Here is a 21753-nt window from a genome sequence, read left to right on the forward strand (position 1 = left end):
GATCTATTTATTAGCTTTGACTCTGAAAATTTTGATTAGTTTATGCTTTCTAATGTCATAATTATTGTTTCTTATTTCTCAATTTAAATGTTATTACATATCTAATTTAAATGGTTGTCATAAAAACGTGATTTTAAGAATATGGCCTAAAAAGATTCCAAACAATTTTCAGATTTTTTTTACCAAAATTACTTCAAATAATTAAGACATCAATTACTGGTTAGGTGAAAATACGATGCATGATATGACAGTGAATATATTTTAAATATATATTTATGATTTTAGTAATATGGTCTTCTCTAAATGTCTTTTGTATTTCTTGCTAGCTAAATGTAAGGTCCTGTGACATGTTGATGTTTTTCTGTGGTTGAAAAACAATTTAGCGATAGATGATTTTTTTCAGTCAATTTCTATTGTAGCATTGGCATCATTTGAATGCTGAGACTTAAAGCTGAGAAACAGAAAACTCAAAACCAAAAACAACCCATTGTGAGTTACAACTTATTATGAAGGTGCATGTCAACATTTTAAAATATAAAATATGAAATTGTCAATATTTGTAATTGACAATGTTGTATTATATGGTGAATTTAAAGTGTAAAATGTCTCACCTGTAGGCCACAACTTTACTCACTCCAAATGCACCGACCAGCAAATCTGTAAAGAGAGTGAAATCTGAAAAGAGGTGCAGAACAGACAATGTGATATGAAAATATGTATGAAAAATATATATGAAAATGTGAAAAATGTGTGTTGCAAGAGAAAGAGGAAGAAAGAGAACAAGTGGCTGGATCATAAAGCTTCAAAGCACACTGCAGCTGGAAGTGATTTGGGCCTCCAGCAGTCTCTATCAAAGATTGGTCGACCCGTTTCTCATTCTACCAGTCTAGCGTCTTACATCACCTGCCATCCCTGAACAGAGCCAAAGAGAAACCCCAGAGAGCCACGGAGAACGTGTGAGGCTTTAATCTCATTCAACTCAGAGGTGCACCGAGCCACATTTCATTAAAGGAAAGGTAAATACACCATGCTGAATGGTGAATGGTATGGGATTTTAATGATGCAATGGAAGAATCGTAATGTAGTTTAAATGAATCAGGGCCTCAACAAAAATCATGCGACAAGGTTTAATAATACCATCAACTGAATCACCATCAATAATTTGTACATCTAATGTTAAGTGAAACAAGCCAACTGTAACATGGCAGGCTGGAACATGGAAGGAAGCAGGATCCAAATGTAGCAGTAGTACTTTTATTAAATAAACTAAAGACTAGACAGACTCAAAAACTCAGACATAGGGAACGGCACAACCAATATTTAACATCATGAACCCACAAACACTGTAACAAGACACAGGGTTTAAATACAGAGACTAACAAGCTAAACAAGATAACAAGGGGGCGTGGTTAATCAGAAACACCTGGGGATACTAATAAACTAGAAAAACTACAAAGGACTACAAAACATGACACAGAACAGGAAATAACTAAAGTCCACACAAGACAAGGGAAACACAAGACAGGAATCATTACACCAACTAATACCACAAAACTTAATAGAATTCATTAGTAATTGATTGCTAATACCTGCTCATGCAGTTGCTGCTGTTTTCCTGGTAGACGAAACATGTTTAGGAGTAGTTCAATGGATTTTACATAACAATAATGAAAACATGTTTTGTTTCACGCATTTTGATTACAGTAAGGAAAAAAAAGAAAAATAATATTTCATAATAAATAAAGCACTTGGGAATAAGACAAATATGATGACATCTGTTTAATACGGAAGCCCTGGGGCCTCATTTATAACCGTTGTGTACGCACAAAACAGGCCCTGAAAGAGGCGTACGCCACTTCCGACGCATAAGTTGTGATTTATAAAAACAAACTTGACGGGAAAATTTGCGCACCTGCACGCAAACTCTGACCCATGCGTACAAACGTTTTGGAGATGGAGCACTTTGGCGACACCGATGGTGAGCTGGAGTTAAATCTTTTTGGTCACTTTTAGACAGAAAATCTAAAGACATATACAGAAAGATAATACAAAATATAATTTCACTCACCAAGCCTATCACTTGAAGCAAATATCCATCCCTTCTTAAATGTCCGCGCCAGCGTTTGGGCCGTTTAGTGAAACTGACGCAAATAACAGTTTAAATAAATAAAATATTGATTTAAACTATGTTTTACTTCTGATATAAACATTTAGATTAAATATGCCATTCAAACTAATGGAGTTAAACACTTAAACATGAAATCATTACTGAGAAGTTACAACATTTTTTATATTCAATCAATAGAAATATTTGTTGTGGATGCGATGTTTTTGAACACTTTTCCTGTGGCGTGCTGTGTTTTAATGTTTTAACCACAGAGATAATTGCTTATCATGATAATACCAGATTGTCTGAGAAAATAGTTTTGTGCAAATAATGCCCAAGGCCTATCTGTTTCCATTAAAAATATAAATCAATTAAAAATACAATTCGGCCAGTGGAAAAGATTGAGAAAAACTTTCTCTGAAATGTATTTTACACTATTTGATTTATGTAGGCTATTCAAAAACAAGGCAAGGATAGGCAACTACTTGATTTTTATTAATGTAAAGTGTCTTGTACCATTAAACGTGTGGATGAATAATCATATGCAAATAATATGCAGATGAGGATCTGCATAGTAAAACTAGGCGTTGTAAGCTCCATATATGGTTATTTCGGGGAGTCTCGCATGTGCGCACAATCTTCCACTTACTGGGATTTATAAAGTGAATTCTGCGCAGGTTCTGCCATACAAACGGTTTTATAAGTCTGAATATTTTTTTGCGTACGCCATTTTTGGCTTTCGGGCACACGTACACTTTTAGTAAGGTTGCTACGCACAGTTTTATAAATGAGATTTTAAATAAAAAAAATCCGTACATTTTTTTTTTCTAGCATTTCGAGATTAAAGTCAGAATATTTTGAGAGTATATATATATATATATATATATATATATATATATATACGGACAACAACATAACCACATATTCAGGTCTGTGTGAAAACAAACCACACCTTCAGTACCTGAGATGGAACAGTGGAAATGTTGGCAGAGTGTGTGTGTTAGTGGTCTGTTGCTTTCTCTATGGCCTCTGTTAAAGCTATAACCATCCATTCATCTCTGACATCTCATTAAACTATAATTGAACCAACATAAACCATAGCAAAAGAGCTGCTTCTGACACCCACTCAGACAATATTAGACATTTTGTATTCTTTGATGGTGAAATAGTTTTTGTGATAAGTATAGAATTTCTATTAAGTAAACATTAAACTTTAACCTCTACATAAGGTCGGTTTCATTCAGTCTTTAATCAAACTTGAGCAAGAGACCATTCTCTCTCCTTAGTTTTTGTACAAAGCATTAATAGGAAGGAAGAGAACAAATCGCTCCTGAAGGGATGCATGCAGTCAGGCAAACTCAGAGACTCAGATGCAGGAATGTTCCAGAACAGCTCCAGCACCCTAATGAGTGCTCAGAGACTGCGGCTTTGATTCCTGTTTCACTGAGGTCGATCACTGGCTTTGCTTTCCATCAGGTCCTGCCTTCAGGAATGAAACACCCCTGGCAAAGAGCCCGTTGTAAACCAGAGTCAGCAGCTTTTGGTATTGTGACAGAAAACACACCTCGAACACAATGGACAGAAACACGCATGCTAACACCGACTGACAGACACACACACATCCTGAAGGCATGAGCTCTCATCTTGTAAAGGCAGAGAAGATGACAGAATAATTCAATTTATTACATTCTCACATCTGGAAAGTTCATTTGAGCGCTTAACTTCCACAGAATGGTAGTGAGGTGTAAATGTGTGTGTGCAATGCAATAGTCAACCTCAAAATATTCAGGTCGAACCCTCCGGCCACCACAGTACAAGGGTCTTAACCGCAGGAATAGGTTAATAGGAGGTGGAATGATGGAGGGAGGAGATGGAAGAAGCTCAAACACTTGAACTTTAATAAGGTTAGAGTCTGTTATAGTCATCTTCATCCTCTAGCCAATGAAATGCCGGAGCACAGCCAACTAATGCAATCTTCTCTTTTACCTCCAGTTCAGAATTTCTCTCTCATTTCACCTGACATACAATCACGCATCCATCCAAAAAAGAAAACCAGAACCGAACTCCTCCCTGTAGACTTTGGATAGAAATGTTCTTGATCAGATTGGTAGTACTTGCATATTTATAAGGTGCCCACCCAAGTTCCTAAAACATTTCTAATGGGTCCTGAATGTAACATTAGTTTCACATAGTAACAACATATCATGTTTTTGGAAGCAGTATAATGTAGAAATATAGTGGAAAGGGGAATTCTTAATCACAAATCTTTCCACTATTTTTCCTTTTTTATTCACAGAACGACAAACTCTGTTCCTCTATGTTGCCATTTGGTATTTTAAAGTGTTTTTCTCTCAAATTAATGAAGTAATTGTTAAATGTGCAATGTGAGTATGTCTGTTTTGTGTTCTATCTGAGAACGATGCCTGAAGCGGTGGACAGGAAGTGTGGAGTATGTAATCTCCACTGCTGTTTAAGCAGGTCATGATGAATGACCCTTGACCTTTGACTTTAACCTTGCATTTAACCAAAGTTCACTCTAACCCTCACATAAACCCCAAACCACACACACACAAATGAAAAGGCATATAAACAGGAAAGGTATCTGTGTGTGATTATTTAATTCATGTAGAGAGTTAATGGAAAACAGTATTTTAGTTCTAGTATCTGTAGACATACTCAAACATTGTCAACTAAGTTTCCAACCAACCAGGCAATTAGTTTGTACACAACACACTGAAAGTGAAACGGCGGTACAATGTGACAAATCACAGCCAATCTGAAGATTTATTTATTATTATTATTTTAAAAGTGTATTTAACAGGGACAATGGACAGTGATGACTGCCCCAGAATTAGCTACAGAGCTAAATTACATCTGCTGTCCCAGGGCAGGAAGAAAAGTAAAATCCTATAACTGAAGTATTAAAAAAATTCAATGAGCACATATTTGCCCCTTCCTTAGCCATATCTTTATTTGTAATCTGAACTGCATAAGAGTGACATAATAGGACACTGTCTAATGATAATTGGTAATGTTTTCCAAATATGAACAGCTCTTATAGACAAAGCGGAGTGACCAAAGTCTTGAAGAAGCTCTTGTCTGTCTTTATGTAAACTATGTAAAGGTTTAAGAGTAGATTTTGCAACTATGATGAGACACAGTATTAAAAATGATAAAATATCATTGATTGCAGATAAACTTTAGCAGCATCTGTAGAAAGTTGATTTTGTATAAATAAAAAAACTGTTATATATCCTATATAACAGTAAGGTAACAGTAACACTATACATTTTTTTACATTCTTCTCAAATGTCAGGTCTGAGTCTAAAATAATTTGTAATTTCTCACCATTAACAAAAATGTCTTATTTTTAATAGTAAAAAAACCATGCACGCTGTTTTCTGAACATACAGCATTTAACATCACTGAGTAAGTCAGTCATATATTTTTGTCATAGCAGAAGATAATTTAAGTGCCACTTTGGTTTTGACATGTACATAACAGTGTCAGCACAGTGTCATCTGCATACATTTGAATATTTACAACAGGACAGATTGTTCGAATACAAGCTAAAATGTAGAGGGTAGAGCCCTGAGGAACCCCAGTTGAAAAGTCTCTTAAGGAAGTCTCAAAGGTCAACCCGAGCGCTTAAATTGATGCTGATATTTGATGCTTAAAGGTATGGTTCTTCTAATTTTTTTTTAATTTTTAACAAATTAAAATTCTGTCATCATTTATTCACCCTCATGTTGTTTTAAAGCTGTATGACTTTCTTCTGCAGAACACAAAAGAAGATATTCTAAAGAATATTGGTAACCAAAAAGATTTGGTTAATATTGACTTCCATTTGTGTGTAAAAAACACAAAAAGACATTTCTCAAAATATGCTCCACAGAAGAAAAAAAGTCATACAAGTTTGGAACGACATGAGGTTGAGTAAATAATGACAGAATTCATGTTGGGTGAACTATCCCTTATATCCCTTATGGGTGAGCTACCCAATATAATGCCAGATGAAAAGAAATCAGGCAATTTACTAAATTTCTATAACCGGTTTCAGAAACAAAGTAACATAAAGCTACTTCCTCATTCAACCAAGACCATTTATCAAAACTAAGCTGTAAAATCATCTTTCAGAACATGTTAGAACATCAAAACATTAATATAAGAGTGCTTAAATGTACTTATCTACCAATGTTTTGGAGCACTATGGCAGTTTACATACAGTTTGCTTAGATGTTAGAAAATCATGATTGAGATTATTTACATATCAAAATCTACGAGGTGTAAAATGGTCATGTAAAACTAAATTATGCAAGAAACCAAAGTTTCTTTAAGAAACCATAACTAAATAAAATTTTCAACATGCCCCATTTACATTTACTAATCTAGCAGATGCCTTTATCCAAAGCAACTTACGAAAGTGGAATACAATTTTAATCTGAATGAACTGATGAAAGTGATAAAGATCTGAAAAAATGTACATGCACACACATCATAGAGGCCGATTAGAACATTCACACAGATCAAAGATTGCGGAGATCACATCTCTAAAAAGCTTTGATTTATCCATTCTGAGAGGAAGAGACAGGAAAACCTGTTTTCCGTCTTTCGTTTTGCTTTCTGGGTCTGTTCAACATCATTGTGTGTGTGTGTGTGTGTGTGTGTGTGTGTGTACACCTGTGTGTGATTGTTCTAACATCCATCTATGGTTTTCATGTATGGAAAAGATCTGCGTTTATTAGAGCATATTTAAGATGACAATCCTGTCACCATGAAAGAGCAAACTCTCACACACACTCATGCGACACAAATGTGCATATAAGCTGCCTAACCATCTGACTTCCTGTCTCTATAAAGAAAGCATGTGACAGCATCTGCTTTGATGATTTTGTACAATGCCATTAAAAAATGAAAGGGGAGATTAAAGGACAAAGAATGAATACGCCGCTCTGTTTTTGTTGAAATGGGCTTGAGGCGTTACAGCAGAGTTTAGCTTTAGAAACACGCTGGGTGTTTCTGTAGTTCTGTTTCTGAAAATGAATCAGTTAATTCATGTTTCTTTTAGTCAAAACAAGATTATGGCGCAGCTGTGATGAATTGTGGGAACATGCAGATCTGTATTCTTCTAAAAGCTCTGAATATTCACTCAGACAGTTCATTTCAGTATAAACTAATCCACAAAAACTATGTGAAGACTAGTTGGGATCATTTCAAATTCAAAATAAACATTTTAATGAAACATTTATGTAGCTGCTTTAAACTTCCTGATCATTTCTTCTCACAGATACTCAGAAACACCTGGGTCTGAGGAACAAGAGTTGAACCCTTAAAAATTCATCTGGAGCCCAGTCAACATGTCTGTCACACACACTCACACACACACACACACACACACACACACACACACACACACACACACACACACACACAGGCTATAAATAGCTTGTTCAGTCAACTGCAAATGTTTATCTATATAGTCTTGAAACAATCGGCTCTAAAATGTTCAATAAGATTTGACCTTTTCAGGTAAACCCCAAATCACTGTGTTCAATGAAAACAAGCAGAAACATCATTCATTAATATATGCGGCAGGTTCAGACGGCAGAGAGTGTCAGAAATCACATAGATCTCATCATGTGGAAGATTGTTCTCAATATAAACATTATAAATAAATCGTGATAAACAGAGCAATGAGAATAATTTGCAGAAACAGTATACCACAATTAAAGAAGGCAAAGAAAAACAAAAGAAAAGAACAAGAATGAGTGGAAATACTTGCACACATTTGTAAAAAATGACCAGTGGATTGACCAACAAAGTGACTCAACCAGGATGTCTCAGTCCAGTCTTTTTCTTCTTCATCCAGTCTTTCATTCCTCCTACATCAAATCTCCCTGGCTTACATCAGTTCCTAAGCATGATTGTCTTAACAGAAACTTGCGTAAACAGAGAGAGAGGAAGAGGCCGAAGGTTTTTCTTTACTCACCAGGGTACTGGTTGTTATCGAGGTCAGACGCTCCACGCAGGGTGAATCCAAAGCCTGCTGGGATTGCGGATGAGGCCCAGTCACCTCTCAGCACTTGAGATGCCTGTAACATCAGTCCAGATTTCTGCCCATTATAGATGAAGACCCTGCCACCACGGTCCTCACCTGCGAACGGAGCCCCTATTGCCACGTCTGAGTAAGAAAGAAATGGAGAAACCATATTTCATCAATAACAGCATTTACACTACACAGACAAGATGTACATCCTATTTGTTTCCACCATCAGCCTACCCATGAAAGCCTGTTTCTGCCTCAGAGTTAGTTAAATAAATAAGAAAGATTGTGAGATAAAGTAAAAGATTTGAAAAAAGTCCCGATTATGAGGAGTAAAGTTGCCGCTGTGAGATACAATCAATTGTGGGATTTAGTCTCAACTGTGTGAAGAAGTGGAAATTATGAGGAATAAATTCTAAAGTCAACTTCATATTGAGACTTCATATCTCACACTCGCCAGTATTTCTCTGCCTAAGACTTTATATCTCACATTGCAACATTATATCTCACAATTGCAAATTTATATCTCATATTATGTTGCAATGTGAGACAGTCTCAATTCTTAGATTTAAAGATGCGGCTGAGATGTAAAGTTGCAACTGTGAGATATAGTTGCAATACTAAGATGTAAAGTTGCAATGTGAGAAGTAAAGTTGCAATGCAAGATATAAATAGGATATGAAGTTTCAATTCTGAAATATAAAGTTGCAAAGTGAGATATTATGTTTCAATATCAGATGTAAAGTTGCAATTTGAGATATAAAGTTGCATAGTCGAATAGTGAGAAATAACTCTCATTTGTGAGATACAGAAAAGAATGAAGTGGCTACTGTTAGATATTTAGATTTGGCTACTGTGAGATATTTAGATTTGGACACATGAAGTCACAAAGTTGTATTTTGTTTTTACTCTCATGTAAAAACAGGCTTCATACCTACCAGAAAACTGAGTGCTATACATTTGGCTTTACTCCATTTAGTCATTTATTATTGATTATTTCAGTGTTGGCTATGGTGGAGAGGAACAGAGAGAAGCTTTTATACAAAAGAAAGAGGATGTTGCTGAAAAGAATACTGATGATTTACACAAAGCTCCACAGGGAGTGACCGCTCTTTTCTCCTCGGCACTGAGGGACTATTACAGAACAATAACAGACTCATGCACAAGCACAAGTCCAAGTCCACTACTGCATGGCCAATAAATCTCCAGGGTAGAGTTATCTATTCAAGTGTTCCTCCTGCCAGCAGCACTGCTCAAGTCATAAACCTACATTTCGGGCAGCGGCACACACACAAGAGGAAAACTGAAGAAACAGAAAACTGCTGACCCAGACAGAGATGCCCACTGAGGGGCAGAAAGACTGGGATGTTGAGGAAATAAGGTCTATAGAGATCTATGTAAGGGATATTCACATTACTTTGCTTTAAGGCCACTTTTAGAAAATGACCAGGGGCCAGTGAATGATCTGGTAATAGTAATGATACATGGGTTTCATTTCATTTTATACCAGTCTTTTATATTTATCAAAATAGTCATAAGTGCTGGAAACCCTTTTCACTCAGTAGCCTATAGTCCATATGAATTTAATTATGAAATCTTATTTACACATTAACACATTCATAAAATTCATAAATGCTTGCAGTATGCTAGATCTTCCCATTACAGTCTGAGTATGCATCACTAATGATGACAGTATTTGAATATCCTAACGCTATGGATCAAAATTAATTAATTAATTTATAACTTTAAAAAAAAAAAAATAATTATCATAATTTTGTACTAAATAAATAAATGTATTTTATATATATATATATATATATATATATATATATATATATATATATATATATTAGGGGTGGAGCCGAACCCGAATACGGTATTCGGAAAGGCACAAATAATGTGTTTTTTACGAATACTTATTTCGAACAAATACTTTTAAAAATATTTGTATTCGGGAACAAGAAAAACTTTATATTAAAAAGCTGCGTTTCCTCATGAGACATGGCGACCGGCGGTGCTGCTGATGTGGTGGCTGAAATATTTTGGATTAGGCTAATGTCACGTTGTCATAAGGGGTAGTTCACATAGCGTGTTTTTTGCGCGTGCAGATTTCAAATGTAGGCGCGCGGCAAGCGCGGCAAGGTTGTTCCCCAAAATCTCGCAATACATGGCCCCAGTCATTCTCTCCTTTATACAGTGCAGTTGCCCTGTCCCATGTGCAGAAAAACACCCCCAAAGCATGATGCTACCACCCCCATGCTTCACAGTAGGGATGGTGTTCTTGGGATGGTACTCATCATTCTTCTTCCTCCAAACACGTTTAGTGGAATTATGACCAAAAAGTAATATTTTGGTCTCATCTGACCACATTACTTTTTCCCATGACTCCTCTGGATCATCCAAATGGTCATTGGCAAACTTAAGACGGGCCTTGACATGTGCTGGTTTAAGCAGGGGAACCTTCCGTGCCATGCATGATTTCAAATCATGACGCCTTAGTGTATTACCAACAGTAACCTTGGAAACGGTGGTCCCAGCTCTTTTCAGGTCATTGACCAGCTCCTCCCGTGTAGTTCTGGGCTGATTTCTCACCTTTCTTAGGATCATTGAGACCCCACGAGGTGAGATCTTGCATGGAGCCCCAGTCCGAGGGAGATTGACAGTCATGTTTAGCTTCTTCCATTTTCTAATGATTGCTCCAACAGTGGACCTTTTTTCACCAAGCTGCTTGGCAATTTTCCCGTAGCCCTTTCCAGCCTTGTGGAGGTGTACAATTTTGTCTCTAGTGTCTTTGGACAGCTCTTTGGTCTTGGCCATGTTAGTAGTTGGATTCTTACTGATTGTATGGGGTGGACAGGTGTCTTTATGCAGCTAACGACCTCAAACAGGTGCATCTAATTAGGATAATAAATGGAGTGGAGGTGGACATTTTAAAGGCAGACTAACAGGTCTTTGAGGGTCAGAATTCTAGCTGATAGACAGGTGTTCAAATACTTATTTGCAGCTGTATCATACAAATAAATAGTTAAAAAATCATATATTGTGATTTCTGGACTTTTTTTTTAGATTATGTCTCTCACAGTGGACATGCACCTACGATGACAATTTCAGACCCCTCCATGATTTCCAAGTGGGAGAACTTGCAAAATAGCAGGGTGTTCAAATACTTATTTTCCTCACTGTATATATATATATATATATATATATATATATATATATATATATATATATATATATATATATATATATAATTGTGAATTAATCAGATAACAAAATGTAATTTAACTAAGTTGCGTGCAAGAAATAAACAGGAAGTGACATGACACTGTTTACACTGCATGCAAGTGGCATGATGTAGAACAGCCTCATAATAAGAACCTGCAAAATACACAATCTTTCTGATTATAAAGGAAGCAATTTTGTCCTGTTATGTCACTTGGTTGCAGTGTAGACATGGAAACTGCAGCTGAACTGTCAAAAACAATAACAATGTCGTTAAAGATAATCATCGACTGATAACCTAATGGGGAGCTGCATTTGGCCCTTAGGCCGGACCTTGTTATAAAAATAGCTTACAAACTCCAAAGAATGGCCAAAAACAAAGGGACAAAAGGATACAGATTCGGGAAAGAGAGAAAACCCATGACTAATGACAGATCTGAGAGGAATGTGTGCTCATAGAAATCTTCTAAACTAAGCAAACCATTCTGAGGTAGAAGGGAATGAAATGTTTAATTACACTTAGAAAAATAAAATCATCACCACAAGAAAGCACTAATTTCCGTCCACCGGACCACCGTGTGTGTGTGTCTGAGTGGGAAGTGTGTGTGTGTGTGCGCGCGCGTGTGTGTGCACGTGTGTCAGTGTATGTAATAATGCTCTGTTTCACTGTTTCTCTTGGACGAGTTCCTTTCTATAAATATCCATTGTGTGTTTTTGGTGATTCTTGATCATTTCCTTTTCCTGCTTTCTGGCAGTGGGCACAGTAGCTGGCACAATGCCCAAAGACCCCCAACAATAACAGCCTGATGGTCGATAAAAAAGAACAGCATAATATATATGAGAGAGAATTCATTATGACACTTTACAAGATACTTAATTGTGTGGCTTGGCCTTATTCAACTGCATACATACACTACATGCCACAACGGAGAGAAACAGACGTTTATAGACATACAGTAAGAAACCACCGAGTCCAAAAATAACAGACATATAAAATCATGCTCGCGGGCCTAATCTCAGTTTCTGGCCCTAATGGAATTATAATTATAAAACATAGATGCATTTTGTTAAATAAATGGATTTATATGTTTCAATTCATGATATTTATTATTCTTAATCTCTTAATCTTCAGCAGATAAGTGAACTCTGCTGAATATCTTACGAGAAGTGAATCAAAGTTACGCTCTACATGTTTCGTGATTGGCTGTTCGCTGCAGATGTCACACTTTTGGGTGCACGCACTCTAAAGAGAATCATAATCTCTGGATCAAACCCTAAATTGACTAGGAAAGTTTATAGCAAGCGCTGTGAACCTCCTAAACCTGATCTAAAACAGGTTGTATTTGTTTCGTCAACTCTAAACCTACAAGAAACCTACACTGAGTTTGTTCAACTAGCTTTGTGTAACAGGTCACAGGACACTAGAGACCACATATACACACACATAAGAGATGCCTCTCACTGGATACTCTTCATGGATCTCACTTTTCTCTGTATGTCAGTATTCGACTGCTGCACTAATGTTTCGCATTAAAGCAGGTAACAGCAAAGCATCAGAGCAACAAAACTGAACAAACAAAGCTCAGAGCAAAGCAGACAGAGAGACTAAATGACAGAATAATTCATACAGCAGAAGTACAAAAACAAACAGAGACATTATGACAAGTGACTTCATCACTCCAGTGCAGCCATATGGCTGATGTAACAGAGATGCAGTGTGTGATATCAGATTCTTTATGACCAGATCAGATATTGATTAAGTCATTATTCTCCAAAACTCCCAGACATCATCATCTCATAATGTGATACTTTTACATAGCCAGAAAATGTAAATAAAGACGCATTAATAATCCACAAAGTGAATCCCTGGATGAATTAAAGTGTTTTGTTTCCATTAGCTCTTCTTTGAAACTCACAGGCAAATTACATACAGTATTTGAGTCTCTAAGCACATTGGCATTTCATACAAGTTGTAAAGTCTTATATTACAACATGTTTTTTTTTTTTTTTTGTTTATTTTTAAATCAGTGACTGTGGATTGAGGATCAGGTGGTTTTCATCTCATGCATAGATATCATATCCTCATCTTACTATTTTAAAATTATAGCGACATATCAGGTCATGTTACAGTAACATATGGAGCTGATTCATTGATTGCATGTAAAAACACTCTCTCTCTCTCTCTCTCACACACACACACACACACACACACACACACACACACACACACACACACACACACACAAACACACACACACACACCATTATAAGAGAAAACCTCTCTGTTCCGAGCCAAACTCAATCTGTCTGCACTGATGGAGATGATCTGTGGGTGATTAGTCTCCACCCCTGGACACCTGGTTCACTTCAGATGCAGGAAACTCTTGAACAATTCATAAAAAAATAGAGAAATGCTACCATGACAACAGGATTTGCATTGATCAGGACAGAAATTGAGAGGCAGGGCTCAACTAGAAGGATTTTTTCTGCTTGCCAGGTCAGGCCAGCTGTTCAAAATTCAGGGGACCTATTACCAGTTCACTTGATTACATGAAACATAAGAATTCTAATTTATTGATTGATAGATTAAACCTTTTATTTTGCAAACATTATTTTGATAAATTCTATTGACTTAACTCAATATTGATCAACTTAATATTGTGTGTAATTTAAACTTAAAAAAATAGTAATGAAATTGTCTGAGTAACTTTGGAAGTTATACAAATTATGTGTTATTTTAAGTGTTTTAATAAAGGAAAAGACCCGTTAGAGTTTAATGCTGTTATGTTTAACATTTAAAAGCGTTTCTGTGTCATGGGTGGTGACATGAAGGTATAGTATGTTATTGATTTTTTTGTTGAATGTTAAGGTTGTTTTTCAATAATATTGGTTGAATATGTGGATCACACCCAACTCTTCACAGGAAAATGCAGACAAGGGCAACAAATCACTAATTTTACACTTCCCAAATGGGTTAAAACTGAACATTTTAAGTGTGTGATAGAGTGACAGGATATCCTACACAAAAAAAGGCAAGTAGGAAATGGGAGTATATGTAACTTCTGTCTCACTGGCCTTGAAACTCTTGAAACATGCAATACAACACAATGCAAGAGCATTAGCACGAACACTTACCAGAGTATCCATCCTGGTTGATATCTCCAAGAGGGGCGATGGCACTTCCGTACCGGCCGAACAGGTGCGTTCCAGTGAGTGTGATGGGAGGGGAGAAGAGAAGCACGTCCTCTTGCAGGAACAAGTACACACGGCCCACCTCACGCGGTTTACTCTCAAACTCACGGTCCATGTAGAGAGGGGCTCCAACTAGCACGTCATCTAGCCTGTGTGTGCACAAATAAATGCACAAATTTGATACAAACACCTCTTTACATTTTTAGAGGCCCATAAATAATATGATGAAAATAACCAGAACTAAACCCAACAAAAATGGTGGAGAACATAGAAAATTTCACATTTGTACTTCTAAGACTTCTCAGATCTGAGATATAACCAAGTTGTGTTATTTAATATCTAAAAATAAATCCCTGTGATTTATACGTTCCAGCATTTGGTAGCCAAAATAACAAAAACGATACACTGACTTCAACACTAAAGACTGATTGGCCCAGTTTCCATCAAATGAGCCATTTCAACAGCTACACAGTAAGTGTAATGAGCTGTAATTCACTCTCTGTGCATTGGTCATTGCTGGTTTATCATTTAACTGCCCTTTCTCTGTGTATACTGCTGATTTACTATGTATTCAAGCATGTACCGTTGGTAAGGAAGCCTTTCAGCCTTTAATGTCATAAACACATGTCAGCATTTCAGACATAAGAGAAGGAGCTTTGGCGCTGATGTGTCAGCAAGGTTTTGTATCCGCATAAGACCAAATTAGAAACAAATTTTATATATATCAAATTTCCCCCCTGGACGTTGAGAGCATTTAAACAAGGGTCAGGTAAACCAGAGTGTAATGCAGGAGTCTAAATAAGCCAAACCCTGAAGAAAAACGGATGGTCCTATTTATATACTTTATATAGTCCTATCTGGCTCTGAATACACCTTGTAACTAAATACAGCAAGAGCTGGTCAATTAAATTAGCTCAAAATAAATACTGTACTTGTTTCAGTGCTGACAGACTGTGAGGAACATCTAGTAACTATGACTATAGAATGTGCACTTTTGAGTCATCCACATGGGGATAAAACTCAGATTTCATAAGAAAGAACTCAATGCAGACAGACTTATATTAGTACAAACTTTTGCATGGGAGTCATTGGACATTGTTTGTCCAACTTGACTTACCCATCTTCATTTACATCAGTCACTGCAATGGTGTATCCAAAATAAGAGGCCATCTGTGAGAAACAATCATATACGAAATCAAATGAAATTGAAATGCGACAAAGAAAGGAACGGGACACATTGCTATAACAATTGCTATAATATCTTCTGCTGAATCAGAAAGCTATTAAAAAGAAGATCTGTGTCTTATTCAAAAACTACTTTTAGTCCCATTTAACCATTGTTAAGTGTTTTTTACAAAAAAACTCTTTAAAAAGGTTGTCCAGTCACTCACCTGCTCCCCAGTAAAATTCTGAATAAACGTCAGGTTTGTTGCATTGATCACAGCCACCTAAAAAAAAGAAAGGTCAGATTATATTATTGCTCATAAAACACTTTTTATATTCATGACAGATTGTCATGAATCTGGATTATTCCCTGATGTAATGCAGGACTTGTGTATCTGACCACATGCCTGACCTCCACTCAAAACCAGAGTGATTTTCCTCATGTTAGGCATCTAGCACTCTAATAATTACATCCAGATTGATCTTAGAGGATGTTTTATGGGGCACGTATGACTGCGATCCTAAATCAAACAAAGCCACATATGGCTAATACCCAAGAATATAACATGCAGTGAAAAAAGTTCCAAATTCACTGCTTCACAAACCACCCATCCAGCTGAATATGATTCTGTTTAATTGAGGGCCAAAGGGGACACCCCTACGTCCTAGATGCTACAGCCCTAATTGGGAATTCCTTCTTAAGACGTCAAATCACATCCAGATGAGAAACTCACATACACAAGTGACTTAGAGGTTTTACTCTTACCATAATACATCTTTGCAAAACACACAGCTGAGCTTGTCTTTGTTTATTTGAATAAATACATGTTTCAATTGACACAAATGAAGTGGATAACCTCTCGAACATTTCTCACATTCTTCCTTCCCCCTTGACCTTCACCTCTGACCTTTGATTCTTGGTCTTACCATGACAGAAACACAGGAAACAAAGTATGTTTAGGAATGTATACTTACATAACCAAAGTTGTGTGCTCCTCGAGGAACCCCTGCTACCAGTTCTGCATAAAGGACATAAGAAAATCACACAGGACACCTACCCAAGATATTTACATATGTGCAAGCAGGTTTATATATTTTAGACAAGCAGAGTTTGAAGAAACAAATGATGTGCTTCAGTACAGAACAATAATAAAACATTCACTTTTCCTGTCTTGAGAAGAGTGTGTATGAGTGAATGTTTCACAGTCACACACACAACCACTTATCCAGTGCATCTCGGGGAAAACAGTGAGGTGAGACTTGTGAGTGTTGTAAATCTCTTCTCTGTCAACACCATGTCAGTCACTCATTTATTATAAATATTTAGAAGAGAGAGACGGAGGGGGAAATGACACATAGCGAAGGAGACAGAGGCTGTCTGAGGCCTGATGGATGATCTTGGAGATAGTGATGTGGTAGGAGGGTTTGTGGCTGTCTGTCAGATCTGTCCCACCCACTGAGATCGGAGAGAGACCATTCAAGTTTGCCTCGTTTCTAACCTGAAATCTCCCATACTCCCAGGGACCCATCACACCCCACTCGTCCTCAACCCTTCCCCCCACAACCTCAAATTTCCCGACGCCTTTGACCGCAAAGTGCACCACAGCAAGAACCCATTTATGAAACTCTGACAAAAAGAAATACGAATGTCTCTCCTCTCTGGATTCACCACAAATCCAGACCAGATAGAACATATGTATGAGAAAGACAGAGAAGGAATTCTGGGAAGAATGAACTGAACCCATGGAGAGCGTTGTCTATTTGTGCATGCTGTCTGTGTTGTTTTAGTGTCTGAACAGTGCAAATCAAGTATCAGAGCACATATACCTCCAAAAAATTGTGCTGAACAATTTTGTCACAACTCCAATTCATTATGTGACTTTCTTTTGTTCCACCTGTATTATTATGGAGGTTATCAATACATTTTAAAGGGCACCTATTATGCCCCTTTTTACAAGATGTAAAATAAGTCTCTGATGTCCCCAGAGTGTATATGTGAAGTTTTAGATAATTTTAATAATTCTGTTAAGAGATAACATAATTTTTTATAGCATATTAAAATTGCATTTTTGGGGGGTGTGCAAAACGCACCGTTTTTGTGTGTATCCCATTAAATTCAAGTGAGCTGGTGCCTCAAGCCCCGTTTCAAGAAGAGGGCGGAGCTTCAAGAGCTTGCGCTTCAGTGTCAGGCCAATCTAATCTCACGGAATGTGATGAAAACTAATTTTCCCAAATCACAGAAGTGACCTCGACGTCCGGGTTAGCGGTAGCATAGCCATCAGAAGCAAGTGTTATTTAAATAAACTCCTGATGTACTTACAAACTTTCCGATGCCTCGTTTTTGAGTACAGAACCTATTTGCACTACTGTAGAAGTTTGGTACCATTCTGAGCATTATTAGTGGGGTACTTTATGGGATACATCCTTGGATCCATTAGCACCTGCACTAAGCTATTCGGCTGATATCTCTAAATAAGCTCTAAATTTAATAATGTTCGACTAAGGGAAACAAAAGCTTGTGTGTGTGTGTGTGTGTGTGTGTGTGTGTGTGTGTGTGTGTGTGTGGGGGGGGGGGGTCGAAGTCATGGTGCAAAGGACCCTAGGTTGAAATGACTCCGAACTATCCCTTTAAGTGGCGATTTCTGTCTAAGTTCAGGAGAAAAAACTCATTTAGAGAAAATGGCCTTTAAAGATATGTACTGTAATTGAAATCTACAGACGCAAATAAATAAAGTGCTATAAACGATACACTTCAAAGTGTATTTTGGATGTTTTCTTTCCACCAATCTGAAAAAACACTTTATAAAAAGCCAAAAAAGACAAAAATCTCACTACAGTGTTTTTACCTGTAGTGTCTCGCCTTAAGCTGAATTGTGGGCGGTTAGTAAATAAGATGCAGGGTTTTGCAGAATGGTACTGTCTGATGGATAGGTATGCTAATGATTGCTTGTGAGTCGATGTGGGTGCACACATGTGTGTGTTAAGGAGGAATGACAGACTGCAGACAGGCTGTTTGTCACTGGGTGGCATGTCAGGGATAGAATCCTGTGAGGGCTCTGTAATTATGGTCTGAGGCTGAAGGGTCCGATCAAAGCTCAGCAAGCAACAAATCCACACAACAACCACACGCAGACAGACTTCTCTCTCTAGCTCATACACTTGTATTCATACAGAAACTCTACAAAAGATGCAAAAGTTTGTTTATGTGTCTGAGATAGAAGTCTGCTGCTCAACCCAAGCATTACGTTATGTGACAAACTGACGAAAGATGATATTTTGAAGAACATTTTTGTCCACACAGTGAAAGTCAATGGGGTCCAAAACAACAATTTTTATTATATGAAAAACAAAAACCCAATGGGATATTTTTTATTCCACAGAAGAAAGTAAGTCATATAGGTTTAGAATGACATGAAGGGGAATAAACATTAACAGAATTTTCTTTTTTGGGCGTCTTCCCTCTCTTAGCTCCTCTTTATCAAGCCCCTTCTTCTGAAAAGCGAAATCTGCTCTGATTGGTCGGCAGGACCAGTGTGTTGTGATTTGTCAACTGTTTTGAGCGTGTTTCGAAAATGTCATGCCCCTTACCATAACCGCGAATTTCACGTTCCCAGAATAAATGTTTCAGAGAGTTCAGAAACAGTGCTTGCTTACTGATATAGAGAATAACTCCATTTTAACTTTGCAGACTTTTTCATGCTCAAACAGTAACATTACATATTAAAGAATGTGTAAAAAAGCATATTATGTCCTTTTAAGAAGTTCTCACCTTGTTCAGAATCCCCTGTGAACTCTCCAACCGCTACAGAGTACCCTAACAGACACACAGAGAGAGAGAGCATAAGAAAACCAGAGACACTACACTGAGAGAAACAGTTGATGCTGCAAACAAAAGTGGCCCAGTTTAAAAATTATGTTTACTCATGTTATCTTTATCATTTTATTATTGATTGCACTTTTATCGTGACATTCCAGCTGTGATGATGATTATTTACAATACATGAGGGAAAATGCTCATAGGATTTTGAAGTGTGTATTTAAGGAATTTGTGTGTGTGTGTGTGTGTATTGACGTCTGCAGTTCCAGATGTAAATGTTATCAGAAGGCACAAACTCAGCACCAAACTGAGCTATGGGACAGAGGGTCAAGGTTACCTCAACATCCACAAAAAAAGCTTGTGTGTGTTCATGTGCGCGCGTGTTTATTAAATTGACTGAGGGCCGGTTCCCCTGACCCATAAACAGGACCTCAAGCAAATCGCTGGTGTCCCATAAAGCATCTTTACCTTTCAAAGGCAAACACACAGACACGTCTCTTACCTAGGTAACTGTCATCATATGCGTCTGATGCGGCCACAGTCTGCTTCTCTCCCTGAACTTTGCGCAGGATATTTTTCAGGGAATAGCCGTTCAATATCTCTGCAACTCCTGCAGTGATCACTTGACCTGAACACACAAATACACATTTATATTAGTTTTCACAAACAGATTTTGTGTGAGTGTGTGTTAATATGTATTAGACAAACTTGTACAATTGTGGTGGCAGATGTCATTACTCATTTTTTGGATGGCAAAACATCAAACTAATGTACAAAATTACTACAGAAAACCATACGAACTAAAGAAAAATAGGAATAGAAATGGTAAAAAATTGAGTTTCTACATTGACATGACATTCTTTCAATTGAAAAGATCTGGTGTTTCTCATTTCACACCATTTTTTCTTAAAAAATATTTAAGAAAATTTTTTTTTTAAGTGATTGATAATCTATCACATTCAACTACAATAATTATACAATCACATTAAGATTAATAATTATAGCTGTTTGTTTTTGTAATATCGTCCTAATTTGTTTTTAAATTCTACGATTAATTAGTGTGACCTTGAATTGAATAATAAAAAAAGACAACATTTTTTATATAGCACAATATATATTATACATCCTTGATAAGTTTTATATTTGAAAGATTTTTCCAGTGGAAATACCAGTGCTTTTGTAGAATGACACAATAATTGATGTTTTGGTTCCAGGATGGCAGAAAGACAAAAATTAAAACAATGTATCTCACAAATTGTGTCAAAACCTCGCTGTAATGCTTTAACAACATTCATATTTGTCAATCTGCAACCATCTAACAGGGCCATTACACAAGCTCTGAGGAAAAAAAACACAGGAGTAAGTTCACCTCACAAATTAAGATTTGACATGGTGAATAAAGCGAGAGAGAGAGAGAGAAAGAGAGAGAGAGAGAGAGAGAGAGAGAGAGAGAGAGAGAGAGAGAGAGAGAGAGAGACCCTGTGTCTGACATAATTTTTGTCTGAGATATTCTCTCTCTTTTTGTTGTTCAAGTTCCATACACACATTACTCTCATTTAGTACCAGGCTACAGTCTGACCTGAACCCTAACCATTAATCTCTCTTAATGTGTGTGTTTAGCTGTGTGTGCATGTGTCTCTATTAACTTGCATTTGTTATGTGGATACCTGACACAACATGTGGTACTTTTTCTCCTCTCAATTTGTTGTCTTTCCTCAAAAAAAAAAATAAAAAAAATATGAAAGGCAAAGGTTAAGATGGACTGAGCGTGGGAATAGAGCAGAGGAGAGAAAGCGAGTGGCAGGTCATAACTTATAATGCATTAGTATTTGTCCACAGCATGAAGTATATGAGAGATAGAGAGAGAGATAGAGAGAGAGAGAGAGAGAGAGAGAGAGAGAGAGAGAGAGAGAGAGAGAGAGAGAGAGAGAGAGAGAGAGAGAGAGAGAGAGAGAGAGAGAGAGAGAGAGAGGCCCTGTGTCCGACGTTATTTTTGTCTCATCTCTAGTCATCTGTCTCTCTATTACAATCAAAAACCAATAACAGACGTTGTAAGACGTGATGTAGAACCCAGTATTATCAGTATTTATTAAGAACTGTAACTCTGAGTTCAGTTTGTGGGGGGTCCAAAGATTGAGCTCATATGTTTTCATATCTTAACATACGACTGCAATTACACAACAATCAACATCTAGCATAGTGATCCAA

General features: G+C 37.0%; 1 protein-coding gene across 1 annotated transcript in view; it reads right to left on the reverse strand.

Moving 5' to 3' along the window:
• The window catches only part of itga8 (integrin, alpha 8), a 75139-nt gene that overhangs the window by 39958 nt on the left and 13428 nt on the right, over nucleotides 1-21753 (reverse strand). The window contains exons 7-14 of the mRNA XM_081389230.1: nucleotides 20048-20173; nucleotides 19498-19542; nucleotides 16704-16747; nucleotides 15956-16012; nucleotides 15682-15734; nucleotides 14508-14713; nucleotides 8097-8288; nucleotides 612-657 (exon numbers count right to left, since the gene is read on the reverse strand). Coding sequence (XP_081245356.1) covers nucleotides 612-657; nucleotides 8097-8288; nucleotides 14508-14713; nucleotides 15682-15734; nucleotides 15956-16012; nucleotides 16704-16747; nucleotides 19498-19542; nucleotides 20048-20173 — 769 coding nt within the window. The remainder of the gene's footprint in view (nucleotides 1-611; nucleotides 658-8096; nucleotides 8289-14507; nucleotides 14714-15681; nucleotides 15735-15955; nucleotides 16013-16703; nucleotides 16748-19497; nucleotides 19543-20047; nucleotides 20174-21753) is intronic.

The sequence above is a fragment of the Scardinius erythrophthalmus genome (genome assembly GCF_964197995.2).
Source record: "Scardinius erythrophthalmus genome assembly, chromosome: 16".
NCBI lineage: Eukaryota > Metazoa > Chordata > Actinopteri > Cypriniformes > Leuciscidae > Scardinius > Scardinius erythrophthalmus.